We start from the raw sequence: 19,327 nt of genomic DNA on the forward strand, positions 1-19,327 counted from the left end.
ATCTAAATATAAAAGAGAATGACTTTGTACAAGATAATTAAAATAATTAGATCAGAGCACAAAAATTAAAAAAAATTAAAATAAAAATAAAAAGGGGGAGAAAATTGATATGAAAAGTGGAAGAAAGAAGAGAAAAGAGATAAACTGTAAAGAAGAGAAGAAGAGAACAGTGGGAGATAATAGAGCCAGAGGAAGGGAGGGAGGAGAAGGAGGACGGGAGTGGGGGGAATAAATTGATGAAGGATAAAGGGAAAAAGAAAAGAAATACACAAAATATAAAATAATGAATTAGTTAATTCAAGTGTTTGCATTAGGAGAGAGAGTGGAGTTGGCATCGGTGTTAATTTCAGTTTTTAAAAAAGAAGACCAGGTCTGGAGAAATACATCAACTTGATCTTGAAGGTTATAAATTGTGCGCTCATGTAGGGCCGTTTGTTTCATTGCCACCAGCCATTCTTTCTGAAAGGGTGGAGAAGGAGACTTCCAATGACGCAAAATACAGATTTTAGTTGTAGCCAATGCAGTGTGTAGAAGACGTATTTGTGATTTAGAAAGTTTTGGAAAGTGTCGAAAATCATGTAGAAGGATTGTGGCAGGTGTAAATGGTAAGGATAATGGCATTGTGGAATGTAAAGTCTTGCCAACAAAGGACCATAAGGACCTTGTTGCTGGGCAATCGCAAATGATATGAACTATGTCACAACCAGAGGTGGAACATCTCCAGCAATTAGTGTGTAAAAGCAATCCAGCTTTATGTAACTTAGTTGGTGACCAGTGCCATTCATGAAGGATTATAAATATACAAAATTTAAGCCTTGCTTCACGAACGCATTAATGTAAACCCTCCAGTATCTTGTCCCATTCAGAAGCCGTATATGAAATAGATAAACGAGATTGCCATTTATTTTGAAAAGCATACGAGAGAGATTGTGAAAATAAAGGAGACAAAAAGGTTTTATAAAGACCAGAGGTCACTCCTCTAAACTTTCCTCACAGATGTAGGTAAGATAGTATTGGGGACATCTGCAACACCCAAGGGAGAGATCCCAAGTGTTTCCTCAGACATTGTTGAAGTTGAGAGTATCTAGAGGAGTGTTGTATAGGAAGATTAAATTCCTCATATAATTGAGAAAATGATTTAAAATTTCCATCATGAAGAAGTTGATCTGGGGAGTAAATACCAGCTGCTTGCCATAAAGGCCAGGATAAAGTGTGACCATTGATACGGATAGCTGAATTGTTCCAAAGAGGAGCCTTAACATGAATACGCGCGTTTGAGCCTAGTATACGATGCCCCCTTTGCCAAGATTTGTGCATGACTGATAAGATCGGATTCTTGGGATCAGAAAAACTAGTGCCACTACCATATAAAAGAGAAAGATCTGAGTTCTTGGATAAAAGATGACGCTCGATGGAAACCCATTGTGGGACATCTTTAGTTCCTGGCAAAAAATAAGAAAATTGGGAGATGTGTAGAGCAAGGGAATAGTGTTCAATGGATGGAAGATCCATACCTCCACATAACTGATGGGCCTTTAATTTTGTTATAGCAAGACGTGGTTTAGCTGAGCCCCATATAAAAATCTTAATCTTAGAATCTATTAATCTAAGGGTAGCTAAAGGAATCTGGAGGGGAAGCATACCTAAAACATAGATGAAACGAGGAAGGTTGACCATTTTGATAGCTTCTACTCTACCCCAAAGAGATAAACCCAGAGCTTTCCACTTATCAAAATCCCTCTGCATTTGAGAAAGTAAAGGAGCTAAATTACCTGCAACCATATCTTCCAAACCTTTGTTGACCAAAATTCCTAGTTATTTAAGATGTGAGGACTGCCAATGAAAAGAGAATCCATGAATCACTGCCCTTGTAGTGCCTTAGAAATGGGTAACGCTTCACTTTTGTCCCAATTTATTTTATAACCCGAAAAGGAGGAGAAATCATTAATAATTTGAAAAAGGGATAGAAGAGATCGAGGAAGATTAGTAAGAGTAAGAAGAATATCATCTGCATATAAATAGATTTTAGAATGTCCAATTGGGAGAGGCACACCTATAATATCATCAGATTGACGGATAGCAGCAGCAAGTGGTTCCATAGCTAAAAGAAAAAGAAGGGGGGACAATGGGCAACCCTGACGTGTTCCCCTCCGTATTGGAAATGCATTGGACAAAAAACCACAGCAATTAACCTGAGCTGAGGGATTGTCATATAATAAACACACTTTATTGATGAGTTGATCACCCAAACCAAATCTATGCATAATAGTTAAAAGGTATTCCCACTCAATGCGGTCAAATGCTTTTTCTGCATCAAGTGAAAGGGCCAAGGTATCTTCCGAAAGATGTTTAGCAGACCACAAGGTGTGGGCCAGGGTGCGGAGATGGTTCCGAGAAGAACGCCCTGGTACAAAACCTACTTGAGTGAAATGTATTAAAGAAGGCAGTACTTTGCGGAGTCGAGACGCCAAGAAATGGGACGATAGCTACCGCACAAAAGAGGGTCTTTGCCAGGTTTAGGTAGTACAGCTATAACTGCTTTATTAGAGAGAGGGCCCAATGATGATTCTTTATCAGCCTCAAGAAATACAGCATGTAACGTATCAATCATACTATGACCTGCCCATCTATAAAATTCAGCAGGGAAGCCATCTTCCACAGGAGCTTTATGATGAGGCAGAGCAGTAATAGCTTCAGAGATCTCATCTCTTATGATTTCACCATCAAGCAGAGCTCTACCATCATCAGAAAGACGCGGAAGACGCACCTTCTCTAAAAAAGAGGACATCTTACCTAGGTCTATTTGACTACCTGGAGTATATAAGGATTGATAAAAGGAGGCAAATTCATTAACTATCTCTTGGGGCCTTGTAAGTATGTCACCTTGAGTCGATCGAATAGCTGGAATAGCCATTGCTGCTTCCCTTTGACGTAATTGTGCAGCTAACATCCTCCCGGCCTTCTCCCCTTGTTCGTAATGTCTTCCTTTCATCCTTTGTAAAGCAAATTCAGGTTTGGATGTAAAGAGACTATTAAGAGACATACGTGTTTGCTCCAATAACTTGCGATTATGTAAGGTAGGAACCGACGTATATAAACGGGAATAGAGTTGAATATCTCGTTCGAATTCTGTCTGCTTTGCAATATTATTCTTATTGGCAAGTGCTGCATCGCGCATTAGTTGCCCTCTAATAGTGGCTTTAGCCGCCGCCCAAACAGTTCTGCTGGAGGTGACAGAACCCTGGTTAATAGAGAGATAGTCCTGTAGATGGGATTGTAACTGAAGCTTACCCTTGAGTGTCCTGTGTCTTTGAATGCTCATACGCCATGGTTTACGCCCTGGCCGGGATAGACCTAAATCTAAAGATAAAAGGACAGGAGAATGATCAGACAAGGCTGCTTCTAGGATACGTGATTCCGTGACTAATTGAACCACTTTGTGCGATATCATAAAATATTCTAATCGGGAAAATGTACCAAGTGAGGATGAGAAGAACGTATATTCTTTGTCTTGTGGATGACTAAGACGCCAATGATCAACCAAACCGTTATCCGAAAATATGCCATTTAATACCGCTCTATCCGCTGCATTGGCCTTATCAAACGAAGCAGTTTTATCTAAAATAGGATCTTGTACCAAATTCCAATCCCCACCAATGAGGTATTGTGAGGCATCAATCTCTGTGAGGAGGCGATTCAATTGAAGGAAAAAAGACTTTTTAGTGCCAATCGGAGCATAAATAGACCCAAGACAGATGTAAGAATTCCCGATACGTAATTTGGCAAATACATATCGACCATCAGGATCTGACCAAGTCTTGGAGATCGTGACTGGAAGTGATCTGCGGATAAGAATTGCAACTCCACATTTGCGGACAGGATTAGTATCTGTGGGGTCATTTTTGTGAATGCTGCTGTGAATGACCCTCCCCACCCAATCTCTGCAAAGTTTGTCAGATTCAATCTCATCGAGGTGCGTTTCTTGTAATAAAGCTATGTCTACATGTTTGGACTGTAAATTAGAAAGTACCTTCTTCCGTTTAATGTAATGAGTGAGGCCATGGACATTCCAAGTAATGGTAGATAAAGGATGAATATTAGCCATGATGGGATACAATCAAAGGGATTGGGAATCAATGTATTAGTCAAAAATGGGAAAAATAAGAGTTAGGAATACAATGGGAGGGAATAGGGCTGTATGGGAAGGGAGAGTACTCTGATTGATAAGAAATAGAAAAGTGTAAGAAAATAAGAGTTTTACAGGTTAAGAAAGTTTAGTATATGAAAACAAAAGGAAAAAGAGAAGAAAAGAAAAAGACTTATGGAGGACAAACGTGATAAAGAAGCAAATAAAGAATATAATAAAGTATTGTATAGAACAATAGAGAAAGATATAAGAAAATGTAAAAGAAGGTTCTTATTGATATATATTAGAGGGATCAAAATGTTCTATGTAATCAGTATATTTCTGGCTGTTAAAATATAAAAGAGAATCAAAATAATTGATATAGATTTGTTACCTCCAACTTTCAACTTTTACCCGCGGGTCTGAGCTCACTGGAGCACCACTACGAGCACAGACACCTTACGGAGGGTGGACAATTAAAATGAATATCAGCCAGGACAATAAATTAGAAAAGCTGTAAAGAGAGTGAAAACTCCTGTGACCCAAATACATATAATAGTATGCATTAGGAGATTAAGCACATTGCATTAAGAAACATAGATAAGCATTAAACGGGTCTCAAAGCAATAAATGAATTAGAATGAATACCAGAAGATAAAGTAAACTATTAAAATTATCATTCATAAATACAATTCTCATAATATTTACATAATTAACAACATTTGATAACTTAAATTCATAAATAGGTATAAGAAAAAACGTTGGTATTATTTAAGAATGTCAGCATTGTAAAGATGGATAAAGAGCCTGTTCTTAAAAAGTGAGATAGTAATACATTAAAAGCACATATCATAGTGTATAACATATGACCAATGTGAAATAAAATTATAAATAATGTTTAGAATAAAATTCTTTTGATAAAGGGACTGAAATAAGATACATATTAAAATACATAGTAAGTATATCCATAAGGAAAACACTCAGTAATATATTATAATCATCTAAATAAATATAAGTAGAACTTATTCATCTTTCTGGCTGAAGAGTAAGATGTAAGTAAACACAAGGAGTAAGCATTAACTGAACTTAAAGAGTCAGGTAAGTTGATAAAACGATATTAACTAAGACCGTAACTATGAGGATAATAAATAGGGACTCAACTCATTCTCCATTTGGAGCTGATTTTAAGGGAGATCTGAACTTATCTCTACGTTGATCTTGTGTGGTAGTAATTACAGACTGCAAGGCGGACGCTCGATCCTCGTGTGTACGAAAATGTCGCTCTGTGTCTCTACCTCGAGTACGCACATCCCCAAGGTTGCGATGCCTTTTACCTGTCGACTGTTGAGGTTGTGTAGAACTTTGACCAGACTGCTCATGAGAAATATGTTGTACATCCCTATCCTGAACTGTTAAACTTTCTAGAAAATGCTGTAAGTCTTCAGGGTTGTAAAAGTCTTGTGATTGACCATTTTTAGTAAGGCGGAAGCGAGCTGGGTCAAACAGGCCATACTTGATATCCAACTTCCACAATTGTGGTCGCATAGCTAAGAATAGTTTCCGTCTTTCGTTGGTTTCTCTCGAGAAGTTAGCTGCCATATGTTTTTGATGACCATCATAGATGTAAGATCTTTGCCTGCAAGCTGATATTAGTATCTGTCTCACTTGCTCATGTCTCAGAAAACAAGCAATTGGAGGCCGTGGTCGAGAATCCAGGTTTGGTCGTGGAGGACCAATACGATGAGCACGTCGGATTTCCAATGGTGTGTCAAAAGTAGTACCAAGTAATTTGGGAAGAATTTTACATAGAAATAACGGAGCATTTTGGCCTTCAATTTTCTCCGGAAATCCAAAGAAGCGAACATTGTCTCTTCTATTGCGATCTTCCAAGTCAACAAGCTTACTGCGAAGAAGTAGAAGATCCTGGTCCCTGTTTTGTATGGAGTCAAGCCTGTTTTCCACTACAGTTAATCGCCGATCCAGCCCATCAGTTTTTTGATGAAAGTGCGCAATATCCGCTCTAATGGATTTGGTTTCTGTCGTGAGGGAGGAAATGCTATTATCCATTTATGTCAGACGGCAACTGATAGTTGAAATTTCCTGCAAAATACGATTCATAGTTGCTGCTGACTCAGCGGTTGAGTTGACCAAAGATGAAGTAGGTGGTGATGGGGGTGAACCTTTAGTAGGCATAGTAAGCAGTTGCTTATGTGTGTCTACAGGAGGAGCCAATTTAACATTTTTGTTGTAATTTTTGTGATTAGACATCTGTAAAATGTGTCCGCAGAGTGTTGAAAAAACCAGACACAAATGAAGCGATTAAAAATCAGATGCAAACAATTAGAGCACGTAGGGGTTAATATGAGGGTGAAAGAGTAAACTTATCACACTTAATTCTGTCGGCTCACGTAAATAAATATTTTAGTCTCTTACCGATAATAATGACAAAAATAATCAGTCACAAATGACAATGTATGGCATCCTATGACATAAAATATTTAGCGTTTGTCACTGAAAACAACATCAGCATAAGAAACTAGTAAGATACAAATTATAAGAAAAAAGAGCTCAATCTTTTACTGCATTGTGTATAAAATCATTAGACCTTCATAACATGCAATATAAAGCTGACAGTGTGTTCAGATCATTGAGCGAAAAAACACATGATATGCCATAGAAATTCCTCATAAATAATACTTCATAGGAGGAAAGATATTTCCACTGGACAGTGAGGTGGTATTAAGTGAAGATATTGCGCATTACCAACATGAAAGGGCGCTTTGAAATGAAGAGTAACAGTCTATCTGAAAGCATGTTGGAAATGAATATGTCATATGAGAGAAAAAAGTTTTAGTTGACCTGTGAACATTCTTGAATTTTACTCTCTGCAGGTGTTGGCAGACGAAGGTTGGAGAATATATAAAATGGAAAAAAACAGTGAAGAACTTTAACATTTCACACATTAATGGAAGTACAAAAGGTTGTGTGTGAAGTTTAAATAGAACAGCTGAGTTCTGATAATTCAGAAGTATTTGGTGAAAGAATAATTGTTCCAGTGAGAGACAACCTTGAAAAGGGTCATGTCATTGCAGGAATTAATCACAGAGGCAGAAGGCAAGAATACTTCTTACCTGAGAAATATTGAAGCACTGAACGAAGAGAGCATTTTTCCACTATGCCCGGTAATAAAACCCTCTCAGGAATGCAGCCAGAGAGGCTCTCCAGTTACGCAAGAGCCGAGGCTTCTGAGGCCTAGGACATGCTTGCCGGAGCAGAAAGTATTTCAGTCAGAATTAACCCTAAAAAGGGTTGTTCGCCTCTGAAATTCAGCCACAAGTAAAAGCGCTGCTGTAGGAAGGCATAGCTGTCACAGGGGTGATCCTAGCTGAGGTGTAAAGTGCGCCGCCTCCGTCAAGGGTCTCGCAGTGGAGCTCCACATTCAGGCGGCCATCTTCCTTCGTGGCCAGACCACGCCCCTAGAAGGGATATTTTGACCTATCAAAAAGGTTTATCGTGACAGGTCAAATTAAGGTTTTTAAACTGCTACAGTCTGGATACGATGGTATGCCTGAAGCCATGGTTGCACTGTCACTGTAGTGGATGGCACACCAGGTACTGCAGTCCACTAGTGACTTTTAACTTCCAGGCTCTGGGTGCACTTTGTACAATATACTAGGGGCTTATAGGAAAGTTAAATATGCAAATTAGGAGCATGCCAATTCACACATGGCTAGCAGAGGTAAAGTGCACAGAGTTCTGCATCAAGGAAACATATAAAGTCCACCAAAAGGCAAAAGGTCCAGGCTGACCACACAGAAAAGGCTGATTTCCTACACCCTGGCATTATTCTCCTCCATAGCACCACATAAATAGCCAAGAACACAACACAACCAACCCCATAATGCAATTATCTCCCCTGCCACCACAAAAAAACCTCACAACACAATGTATTCACTTATCACCACTGCGCTACCACACCGAACCACTCTACTGCAACAACATCACTGTGCTGTCACTTAACAGAACTATTGTACCATCCACTATCACTACCAAACCCAGCCAATGTGCTACAATATCTCACGAATGCATTACCCTCCCCATCATGGCACTATCATCTATCAGCACCACATCCCACCTCTCACCAACAAACTGTCCCAACACACCACCGCACCTCACCAATACCCTGCCTGGTCACAGCATCCTATTGCCTCACCACTCCAAAGCCATTCTATAAGTTCCAAATTGCACCACAAACGCACATTGCAGATGTGCCACAGTAGAGTTACCGACAAATACAACAACTCAACATTAAAATACCAGAACATCATAGTAACCCAACAGCAATACAATCTAAGACACCACTGCACAACACATCCACAACTCAACACCACAACAACAATCAACACAATGCAACACCATATCCATACAACAATACAATACAGCCATACCACACCAAGAGATGTCCTTTCAGGGTCAGATTACTGGAGTTTTTTTAACTTAAAATTATAAAAAATAGTTGTCCCTTTTTTAGCACAGAACCTTCATGCTGTAGTCTGCCTCTACCTGCTGCCTCACATAAATTGACTTCCACAGTATATTTTATCTGGGGTTACCCAATTCTTCTCTAAGAGTTTGAAAAAAAGGAACAAGCACCAAAGTAACCAGGAGCGAAAAACCCACTGGCACAGTTACTGGAGTATTTGTAACTCATGGTGATTGTGGTTCCTGTCCCTTATGTGGGGAGCAGTTCCACCTTTAGTGTTGTGCGGCCAGTGCCACCGCACTGTGCCCCAGGGTTAACTGTATTTGTACTGTGGCAGGAGAGGAGAAAAGAGCAGACAGGTCAGGTCAGGAGTCACAGGTGAGGCAATAGAAGCCTGCTGAAATCTTTGGGTACCCAGAAATTTTCAGACGCTATCAACAACAGCATGATAACTCACTGAAGAGATCCTTGTTTCGTCTAGTCAGTTTTGACTTATGAGGCAGCACAAAGGGTTAATGTGCTTGCTGCAAAACACAACGTGTAACATGCATATCACAGATTGATATTTTATGTACATAACTCAGTGGGTAACTGCTTTTGTCTAACCCTGGGCGTAGTTCGCGCAGTAACGCTACGCAAAGTGCACTTCGCACTACGCGAGATACACGTAGAACTACGCGAACTGCGTAGTGCGCTGTTCGCGTTGTTTGCACAGTGCTGGATGCTTTTCCGCACTGTGCAATCATTGAAAACAGCATCTTGCACAGATTTTTACTCGAGCGGCAGCTTTCTTAACGCGGACTGGTAGTTTGTCATCGCGAGCAGTCGCGAGCATACGCGACCACTCGCAATGAGAAACCTGACCTCCCCGCGTTGAGAATCTCGCCGGGATGTTTATTTTCCACGCTCGATATCGTCAACTTGATGTTGCTGATCGCGAATGGGGAAAAAGTCTCGCCAGGATGTAATTTTGCTCGCTCGCGGTCGCCAACTTGACATTGAGGACCTTGAACTACGACTTTTTGCACTGTGCTACGTGCAGATTGCGTAGCGCAAAGTAGCACAAACTACGCAAACTACGCGAGCGTAGCGTAGTTGTCTGCCCAGGGTTAATTTTGTCACAGAGATCCGTTGTTGTTACTTGTAGTTCATAAGTTAAAATCCTTTTAATATAGCACAGTGAGATATGAACCAACATTAAATAGCTGCATGTAAATTACAAGCCATAGGTTTAGAAACTTTTGGGGATTTTCTTTTTCAATCTGTCATCATTCTAGGGCTGCTATAAAGGGTTCCTTTGGGTAGTAATAAAGTCCTATTGGGTAGGCAACCCTAACCACTGCAGTTACATTTTAAATCTTGAGTTTGCATTTTACCAAACCAAGCACTCTTAACATATAATGCCTATCAAAACAAATGATGTGTGACTTCTACACCTTGTAACCCTCATTATGTTGTTTAACATTTGCAGTACATTGATTCACATACTTGAGAAACATACTTGTACTAGTAAAGCACTTGGACACCCAACGTTGGAATGAGTAGCAGCGAAGAAAAATTAAAGTAATGTGAAAGAGGTACTATGGAGAGATGAGAGGCACCACTGAATGGTGGTTGTGAGGAAATCCATGGAGAAGGAGGTCCTGGGTGCACCAGCAAAGATTGTTGCAATGGGTGCCACCAAAGCCAAAACAGGCCCTAGTAGGGAGAAACAGAAAATGAAGAAAGAAAAGAAGCAGTAAGTGATGTACAGGAAGTTAACCCATTTTGATTGATTGGGAAACTCACAAATAAGGTATTAGTATAAAAGGCCTCATAGGATTGGGGAAGACATGTTGTGCCACATTCTCTTTCATGTACAGACCAAACAGAGAATGCAGTTATATTGTGTGTAAACATGTAACCAGAATCCATTAAACAAATTTCTCAGGTAAGGACGTGAGTAGAATGAAGAGATTTTCCCCAACTTAGCCTTTTACCAGAATTCACTGAGCTAAAGAGTCCAGTACTATCCAGGACCCTGCCAGTGTGCAGAATGAAAGACAAGTGCCCAGTTCTCCCACGTCTGGCCAGACCACAGTACCGCCCATAAGACCAAGTCCCACCAAGGCACCCCACAGGAGCAATGCAAAGCCCCCAGAGGCAGCTTGGGTGCACTTGTGGCCCCACCAACCGTGCAGCACGGTAAGGGGTTACAACATTAGTGGAGCCAGTGACATACCTGGAATATATTTCTTTTTAAAAAGGATTAGAAAGACTATCTAAAAATTAGAAAGGTATGTGTGTCAGTTATAGTGAGAACCTGCATGTAATTGGCTATCTGGACTAATTATTTTAAAATTTTGAGGGTTGAGATTTAAAATGCGTCTTGGTAAAAACATTTCTGTTAGATTGCATAGGAAAAAGTCCGCAAGACAGCAAAAAGTTACGTTGTGACTTAACACGTGCAAGCTCCTGGAGCTAGACCCGCCTCCACAAAGCCACAATCATTCCTATTATGAAACTGGTTACCACGTAGCAACTATTTACAAAAAACTTATCTTCGCCATAGCGCTGCAGCTAAATCCAGGATAGCCAGCATTCTATAAACTGCTAGCAAAAAGGAACTACTTTCAAGAATATGCAGTTTTGCCTGGACACAACCAATTTCCCTGGAGTTTGAGCGACACTATGAAAAGTACAACTGTTCCTACTGTGAAAAACACAAATATATAAAGTACTTAAAAATGTCTTCTTTCTGTGAAGCATGACCACATTCTCTAAATGCCCACACTATTCAGATTTTTATGCAAAAAGTGTGTCGAAAATTAGAGGCCAATGGAGACTATGCCAATGGTCAGTGAAGAGAGAAAGACATCAACAAGTTCTTAATTTTGTACCACTCCTAGCTTGAATATTTTGGGATTGGTTCTAGGTACCTTAAAACAAGAACATACACCCCCATAACACCTGCTCCCCGACACGCTCTTGGGGGCTTATTTATGAGAGGCTTGCGCCACCGGAGTATCACTTTTTTTGACGTTCCGGCGGTGCAAGTCTCAAGTCTCTCAATTGAATGGCCTCATAGATATGGAGTAAGACAAAGTAGCGCAAGTCGCTGCCTTGACTTACTCTGCGTCAAGGAAGCGTTCCATGGGCATTGCAGTGGGTTTTCCCATAGATTTTGACACTGCCCCAGATTTACTTAACGTAAACCTGGGGCAGCACGAGAAGGTTACACCTCCCCAGAGCAGGCGAAACGAGGAGAAATATTTTTATTTCTTCTCATTTTTTCCTCTTTCCTTTTTGCCGCACAAATGGAAAGAGGAAAAAGTGTCCCAGGCTAGTTTCTATGCAGGAAGGTACTCCTTACTGAACAAAACAAAAGCAATCCTGAATGCAATGCAGATACCTTTGCACCATGGCGCTAGGCAGCAAATTGTGCGCCTGCGCAGGGGGAAAGGACAGGAATTGCAGCACTGCCCTATGCCAATTCTCCATGAACAAGCCCCTTAGTTTTGAGGTAGTTCTGTGGTGAAATGAAGGGAGTGGAAATACATCACTTACACAGGAGAATGTGATTTCTGATGAGATGTGTAGTGCCAGGAACGTTCTAGGTGTCTATGTGGTTCCTAGAAACAGTTACAGGGTGAATCTGTCACAATTACCTGTCACGGTGAGCTGAATGATGCAAGGCAATGCTGTCTTCTTTGTTTTCATCAGAGGACAATTGAGGTTTACAGAACTTGTATGGGTCTGAACTTTTATTTATTTATTTTATTGTGTTCATATATGCAGCACTCTCACTGCCAGCAGGCTGCGCCAGAATGCATTTAGAATTAGGGACAGATTTATCAAGGTTTTGCACCACTTTTGTACCACACAAGGGGGTGCAAGGGCGATGCAAACCTTAGTGAGATTTATCAAGCCAAGCAAGGTCAAGCAAGGCCATCTTGCATGGGCCTGCATGGCTTGATAAATCTAGAGTAATGCAAGGCAGTGCAAATTACTGTCTTATTTTACTCTTACGTTACTCTGCTGCAGGGATGCATTCCATGAGTGGAGCGTGAGTGTTCCCACAAATCTAACTATGGATTTTGGGCCATTTCCAGAATTACCATTTGTGGTAGACGCGTGAATGTGTCAAAATGCTATGCCTCTAGAGGTGAGGCGTAACAATGAAAAATATCTTTATTTCACCTCGTTTTTTTTCCTCTTTCTATGAGAGATGCATTCTGCAGCACACATAGAAAGAGGAAAATGCCTCTCAGTATTGTTTTTGTGCAGGATGGTGGCCCTTCCTACACAAAAACAATCCTTCTTACAACGCAGGCGCAGGCGCTAGGCAGCCAAAAGCACGCCAGTGCTAGGAAAGGACACAAATGCACCATATAGTGTTAAATACGGTGCATTCCTGCCCTTTCATGAACACACCAAGGTGGCTTGCTGCATTGCCCTGCATGAAGAATTGACAAACATGCCCCTTAGTCTCCATAGTGAGAACGATGGAGGAACTGAAGGGACTGGCGATAAATAGGGATGGCGAGTGTGGCGAGATGATGCGAGAATCCATTCCCCAGGGAGTCTGGCCTGGGACTGGTACATGGCCTTCGGCACCAATAGCAGAATGAGTGGGAGAGGGGTAAGGCAAGCATTCTGTGGAGGAGCGAAGGCAGACTAAGGAGGTTCCAGGAAGGGAAGAAAAAGGTTTTCAGCATCATGTCAGTTTCATTGTTGTGTGATTACTTTGAAGCATCAGAGCCCTTTGTAACACATGCAACCCTATAAACTAACGTTCCACACATACAATTTCCATTAGTTTATTTTTATTTTTTGGGGTTATTTCTTTTGATTTTTAAAGGGGCAGTCGCGGCTGGCATTAATTGCAGGTGGTGGGCGCTGGGGTCGCGCAGGGAGTAGGGGGAGGATTTAATATAATAATAAAGAAAAAATGTACTTGTCCGACGGCCGGGTCCCGCGTTTTCTCGGCACCAGTCCTGCTTGGCGCCTGCTTGCCTCCTGCAGGAACAGGAAGCAGGCATCCTCCCTCCCCCAAGCCAATCACATCGCTGCAATGGCAGCATTCTGATTAGGGGGAAGCTGCCCAACCAGGGGCTTACGGGGAGGCAAAGGGCAGAGTGCGCATGACTGGTTTGGGCGCCCCTAGACGGCCAACCAAACAGTCATTGCGCCCTCAGGAGTGGGCACACCACTCCTCCCCTGCTCGCAGATTAGCCCTGCCCACCCGCCTGCTCGCAACCAAACCCTTCTGTTCAGCTTTCTCACAGTGCGAGATGCAGAAACATAAAATGGTAGTTATTACCATTTTATGTTTCTGCTTCTCGCACTGTGAGAAAGCAGCGGGGCAACACTCCTCCGCCCTAGTGGAGGAGCCACCACTGTAAAGGAGGTACAGGAATATTATCAGGCAAAGCCTAACAATTGCGACTAGAGTGCTAATAAGAGTGAGAATAATGCAGGCTTCTCATTTTTGTCAATTCCACAGCCTTTAGCCCTGATTACAAGCGCCCCAGAGGATAAATGCTAAATTCACATCTGATAAAGCCCGACTATCTTTGTCTAGGAATTTAGCAGGTGTGATAAACTGCACATATGCCGAGTTTCTGGGCCATAAGCATGTCATTGTAAATACTGTACCCATTTCTCTTAGTAACTTCTGTCAGGTTTGACCTGCCGAAATTTTAAATAGGGTTTAGACTCTGTTGTGTCCAGTAATTGTCAGGTGTGGTATACTTCAAAGAACCTGTTATTCTAACTGCAGAAAACTCTGGGGCACTCATAATCAGGGCCACGTCTTCCACGGTAGTTAAAATCACACAAAATGTTCATTACTTCCAGGATAATTTATTCCACAATATCAGAGCTACTGCCACCTGGGGGACAGGAACTACCTGACAACTGAACCCCTCTGTCTAAACTACAGGGAACCTGAAAAGAAGACCTCCTCGAACACTGATCCACCCTTTCTGTCGCTACTGTGACAGTTGTTGGATAAATACTGGTGGCTTGCGGTAGTCTGCTTGGATGTAGGGCTCATTCGTTTAGATGTCTGCTCATTGTGCTACATGTTGCATATGTGTACAGGGATAATGGTACCTACTCACCAATGACCTATTCTGACTAAAAATAGTGGATAAAAAGCAGGCTTTCATTGGACACATGACCACATGATAGTGGCTACACAAAACTGCAGTAGTGTTTTTTCTACATGGGCTGTAATTTGCAGATCTACCATCTGCACAGTTTTAAGCCTGCACGCTGTGGTATTATTACACACAGACATATTGAGCAGTCGAGACTTGTGCAAGTCTTACAGGAGAAGAAGAGAAATAAGATGACAAGGTAAGTAGAAATTCAGAAAAGAAAAAGGAGTAGGAACAGAGGAAAAGGGAAGCTCACAGAAGTTAGATACAATGTAAGCGTGCTGATGGGTGCACCAGGAAGAGATGGGACTGGAACGTTTCTTTTCCTTATTGCAAATCTCTATATTTTGCAACAATGCAATGCAACAAGCAAGACTCCTCGTTAAAGGAAACGTAGACCCACATTATGCTGAGAGAATAATTAGCTCCCTCTTGGGGGGACAGACCCTCCCACCCGGTGAGAGCTACCACCCTTTTAAGGAAACAACAGTATCAATGGACGGGGTGATCCACCAATAGTCCCTGCGTGTCGTTGCTGCAGACTGATAGGCAGGCGGAACCTTATTTTCATGGGAGTCCACCTGCAAGTAAGGCACAGTCTTTATTTGAATGCATACAAACACAATTTTACAGAGAAAAGAAATATGGTGTGCTTTTGCTAGTGCTTAATGAGAAACACCAGCCACATATATGTTTGTAGGGTGGGGAACTTGTAGGTCTCCCTTTGACCTATCAGTGGGATGCCGTCTTGGGAGTCTCATACACCACGACTTCCACCTGGTGGACAACACATGGACCACTCTCCTCAGCCAGTATGCCTCTCCCTAACAATTAAGTGATAATTGAGTAGCAAAAGGAAGGAGGCTGGAAAACGGTCTGCATGATCCCCACCTTTCTGGGTGGAGAACAGTGGCACACCCCCTCCTCCATTACGGCAGAGGAGCATCGCCCCCTGCTACTAGTGCATCAAAAGTGAAAAATAAAATGGTAAAAGAATGAATTAAGAATGAATTACCGTTTTATGTTTCACTGCTCCCAGCCCGAGCATTGTTTGGGAGTGGGACATTGCTGCTGACTGGCAGAAGGGGAGTGGTGCTCACTCCACCAGTTTACACTGCGCAAGTCAATTTGGCCAGCTGTCGTGCGACAGCCAGCCTCACTTGCGCAGTGTAAACCTCGCCACCTAGCTGTCTCAGTCAACTATTGCTCTTTAGGGTGATGGTATCTTTAAGACATGGAAGGCCTAAATCTTCTCCAATAAAGGAAAAAAATGTTCAATTCTTTCAAGACTATTCTCATTTTGAAAATTCGACTCCATTCACATTAATGTGTTTTATTGTGAAGTTTTTCCCAATCAAAATCCTGGAGGTGTTTCTGGTGGTATGTGTACGTTTTTTGGAAGATTAGGTTATTTACAAATTGCTTTATTTGGAAGGTGTATTAGATGTGGTTATATTTATATGACTTTCTTCTATTGTTCTAATGGACTAAGTCCAATATACCCCACATTTTTAACTCTATATTTGCCTTTCTTCGCAGGCCCTGCGATTCCGGTTGGGGTAGATGTCCAAGTTGAAAGCTTGGACAGTATTTCTGAGGTGGATATGGTAAGTTCCCCTGCTCTTTCACTTTGTAAAACATTGAACACAGCTGAGTGCATCCTTTCGTACAAGAAAGTGTTATCCTTGCTTGCAATGTACACTAGCCAAGTTCGCTTTGCCCATTGTTTCTCAAGAATCTTATTTGTCAAGAATCTGACTATATTAAACCTTTGTTTTTCATTTTCATCCAGATGGAATAATGTGAAGTTAATGGAAACTGTTTTCTGTATTTTCCCTACTCTCCCCATTGGACTCTGATTCACACGTGACTGAAGGCAGGGCCTAATCTGCTATGGTTTTTCCATTATCTAAGTTTGACAAATGAGAGATTGGAATGTCGACTGCCTGTTTACAAAGGAAATGTCCATGCTCATAACAGTTCTACACCAGAAATCTGGAGCGATTTACACTTGCTTGTTATGCAATATTTACACATTTTCAAGATCGTAACTTAATTCATGAGTGTCAGTGTGCGCGTGCACGTGCATGTGTGTGTGCGCGCAACTGACTCACTTGCACGTTTTCGCTCACATTTTGCAAGTGGACCACCCCAGGGGTTGTGTCGGAGGAGCGAACAGGGACCTTTCCATACAAATGTGATGAACTCCCAATCAGGTATACCATTGTGGCTTATAACCACATGAGTGCAGTCCCCAGATACATAATATGTAAGCCACAACTGAAAGATGACGAGGACAGTGCTGAAGCAGCACCAGTTGCTCCAATTTCATCATGGGTCATAACTGGAAGACAGAAAATCTCGCAGAACATAGTTTTATTAACAGACGAAGGTTTTCAAACTGTAGGTAAATAATGTGTCCTATTTCCTAACCCGAAATTATCATATTTTAGGCAATATATTACATGCACATCCTTGAGGGTATGAAAGAAGCCTTTTTTTTAGATTTAGGTCTGCTCTTTACGATTGTGATAAGTTATGCCTGTTTGGGTATGGAAGTTTAGTAAACATTATGCATGGGTATAAATTACAATCAGAGTTAGGACTAATATGTCATGAATACTTAACAAATCAGGTCTTTTGCGACCTCAGAGGAAAATTGACCCCCATATCAAGTTCCTCTGTTAACGTAGTAGGGAAATACCAGGCAGGGGCGCCAGCAGGCCAAAAATAAAACGATAAACTATAATCACTTTGTTTTTCTTTTGCTGGCTTTGAGCCAGCGTGTGCAGAGAGTGGCGGCGCCGGGGCCATCGGAGGGCAGAGGAGGACTGGTTTGTGCACTTATAAGTGCGCATATGTGTTTGGCTGGCTGTCTCAGGCCGGCCAAACACACATGTGCACTTAGGTTTCTCCAACCGGGCTGTGTTGAACAGCCGGGTTGGAGATACAGCACAGACCCCTGTGCCTGAGCGGAGCGTCAAAGCAGCCCGCTCAGGCCAATCCCCACGCTGCTCTCATCCCATGAAAGTAGCGCGGGGATTGCACAGGGAGTCTCTGCTGCTGTCCCAGTGTCTGCTGGGACCAGGAAGCACTAGAACACCAAGTGTGAGGAGCAATGCGGCCGGCAGCTTCAGGTAAGTGTTTTTAATTTTATTATTACCCCTGCGCTCCCTCCACGTGCTCCTCCATTCCCCCCCCCACCTGGCCCACCACCTCTTCATTGTGTCAGCTGCCACTGATAGCAGGGCCAGCGTTGATGATTCCAGGTAATATTTCTCTGTGAATTAACAAGGATCACAAGTTAAACTCCCTGGAATGAGTAATAATCATAAGAACCCAGAATTAAGGTGCCTTCTGGGCAGGTTTTTCCCAATTCTGGCAAGTTGTCTTGTGAGTTAGCGATGACGGGACCCTTTTGGTTCCTAATGGACTCCATAGAACTATGAAGTGTTTGGATGTGGTGAATAGAGTTCATGTTTATAACGTTGAGTTCGCAGTTACAGATACAGGAATAAAGATGTGTAATACGAATCTGCGTGTTTGGCATATTCATTTCTGAGTACCCAGGCTGGGGAGGACGCTACAGTGCTGGGCTCACAGAGGGAGTCTTCAGGGTAGAGTGACTGGGTCTCTCTTAGAGAAGCATTGTCTGTTCTCACCGTGCTGCTGGAGAGGGCAAATAATGGTTGGGCTTTGCCTCAGCCCACAGTTCCTGCTTCCCTCCCAGCTACAGATTTTCCAAGTGCAGATCCACAAAAATCAGTCTGTTGTTATGGAATCCAGAAATCTGGAGTCTAGATACCAGGCCACTCAGTGTTTCAGAGCTGCTGGAGGAGTATGCCTCAGGGGGAATACAGCTCCTGGCAACTCATAATGGAGGCCTAAAACTCTTAAAGCTGTACTAAGCAAGGTAAAATTGGGTTTATTTCAAAGCATTTTGTACAGGCATATAACAATGTTAAAACGTATTTATTTCTTTAAAATAGTCTTGAGGCAGTCATTTCTGGCTTTAAACATGTCCAAGACCATTTTAAAGATGAACCTTAGTAAATCAGGCCCAGTTTTATGACAGTTGTACACCAGAAAAAAATTCTAGTAAATCAGGCATAAAGCACCGGTCATTTTCATGTTACACTTACCTGGCTTATATCGCCAATTACCTTATGTTCTTTTCACTTTTCCAAACTTCTCTCTTCTTCTCTTGTGCTTCTGCTTCTAAACTTAGACTGGAGTTTTTACAACCTCATTTTAGAACTGCATTTCTTCATCCTATCAGGTCTCATCATAAACTTGTAAGTTGTCTTCTATGTGGTACTTTCACAATTAAATGGAACTTTTAATAGTTCTGGTTTGACGGGAGAGCATTTTGAATTAAACATGTTACACCATTGGTAGATTGTTGAAATGACTGCTGTTTTAACTGAAAAGGTTAAGTAGGCCATCTGGTTTGGTAGGTACATTTGTGTCAGAACCAAGTTGGTATGGTGGAAGTCAGAGGATTCAGATTCTTTGGGCATTATCTGTTACAACGTTGCACACCAGTAAACTGTGCTTAAATTCACGTAAAAAAAC

The 19,327-nt window shown here is 41.8% G+C and overlaps 1 protein-coding gene across 1 annotated transcript in view; it reads left to right on the forward strand.

The window, feature by feature from the left end:
• Positions 1 to 19,327, forward strand: part of LOC146817714 (gamma-aminobutyric acid receptor subunit rho-1-like) — a 416,531-nt gene that overhangs the window by 256,612 nt on the left and 140,592 nt on the right. The window contains exon 4 of the mRNA XM_085611171.1: positions 16,292 to 16,359. Coding sequence (XP_085467297.1) covers positions 16,292 to 16,359 — 68 coding nt within the window. The remainder of the gene's footprint in view (positions 1 to 16,291; positions 16,360 to 19,327) is intronic.

This window comes from Triturus cristatus, chromosome 6 (genome assembly GCF_964204655.1).
Source record: "Triturus cristatus chromosome 6, aTriCri1.1, whole genome shotgun sequence".
NCBI classification, from domain to species: domain Eukaryota; kingdom Metazoa; phylum Chordata; class Amphibia; order Caudata; family Salamandridae; genus Triturus; species Triturus cristatus.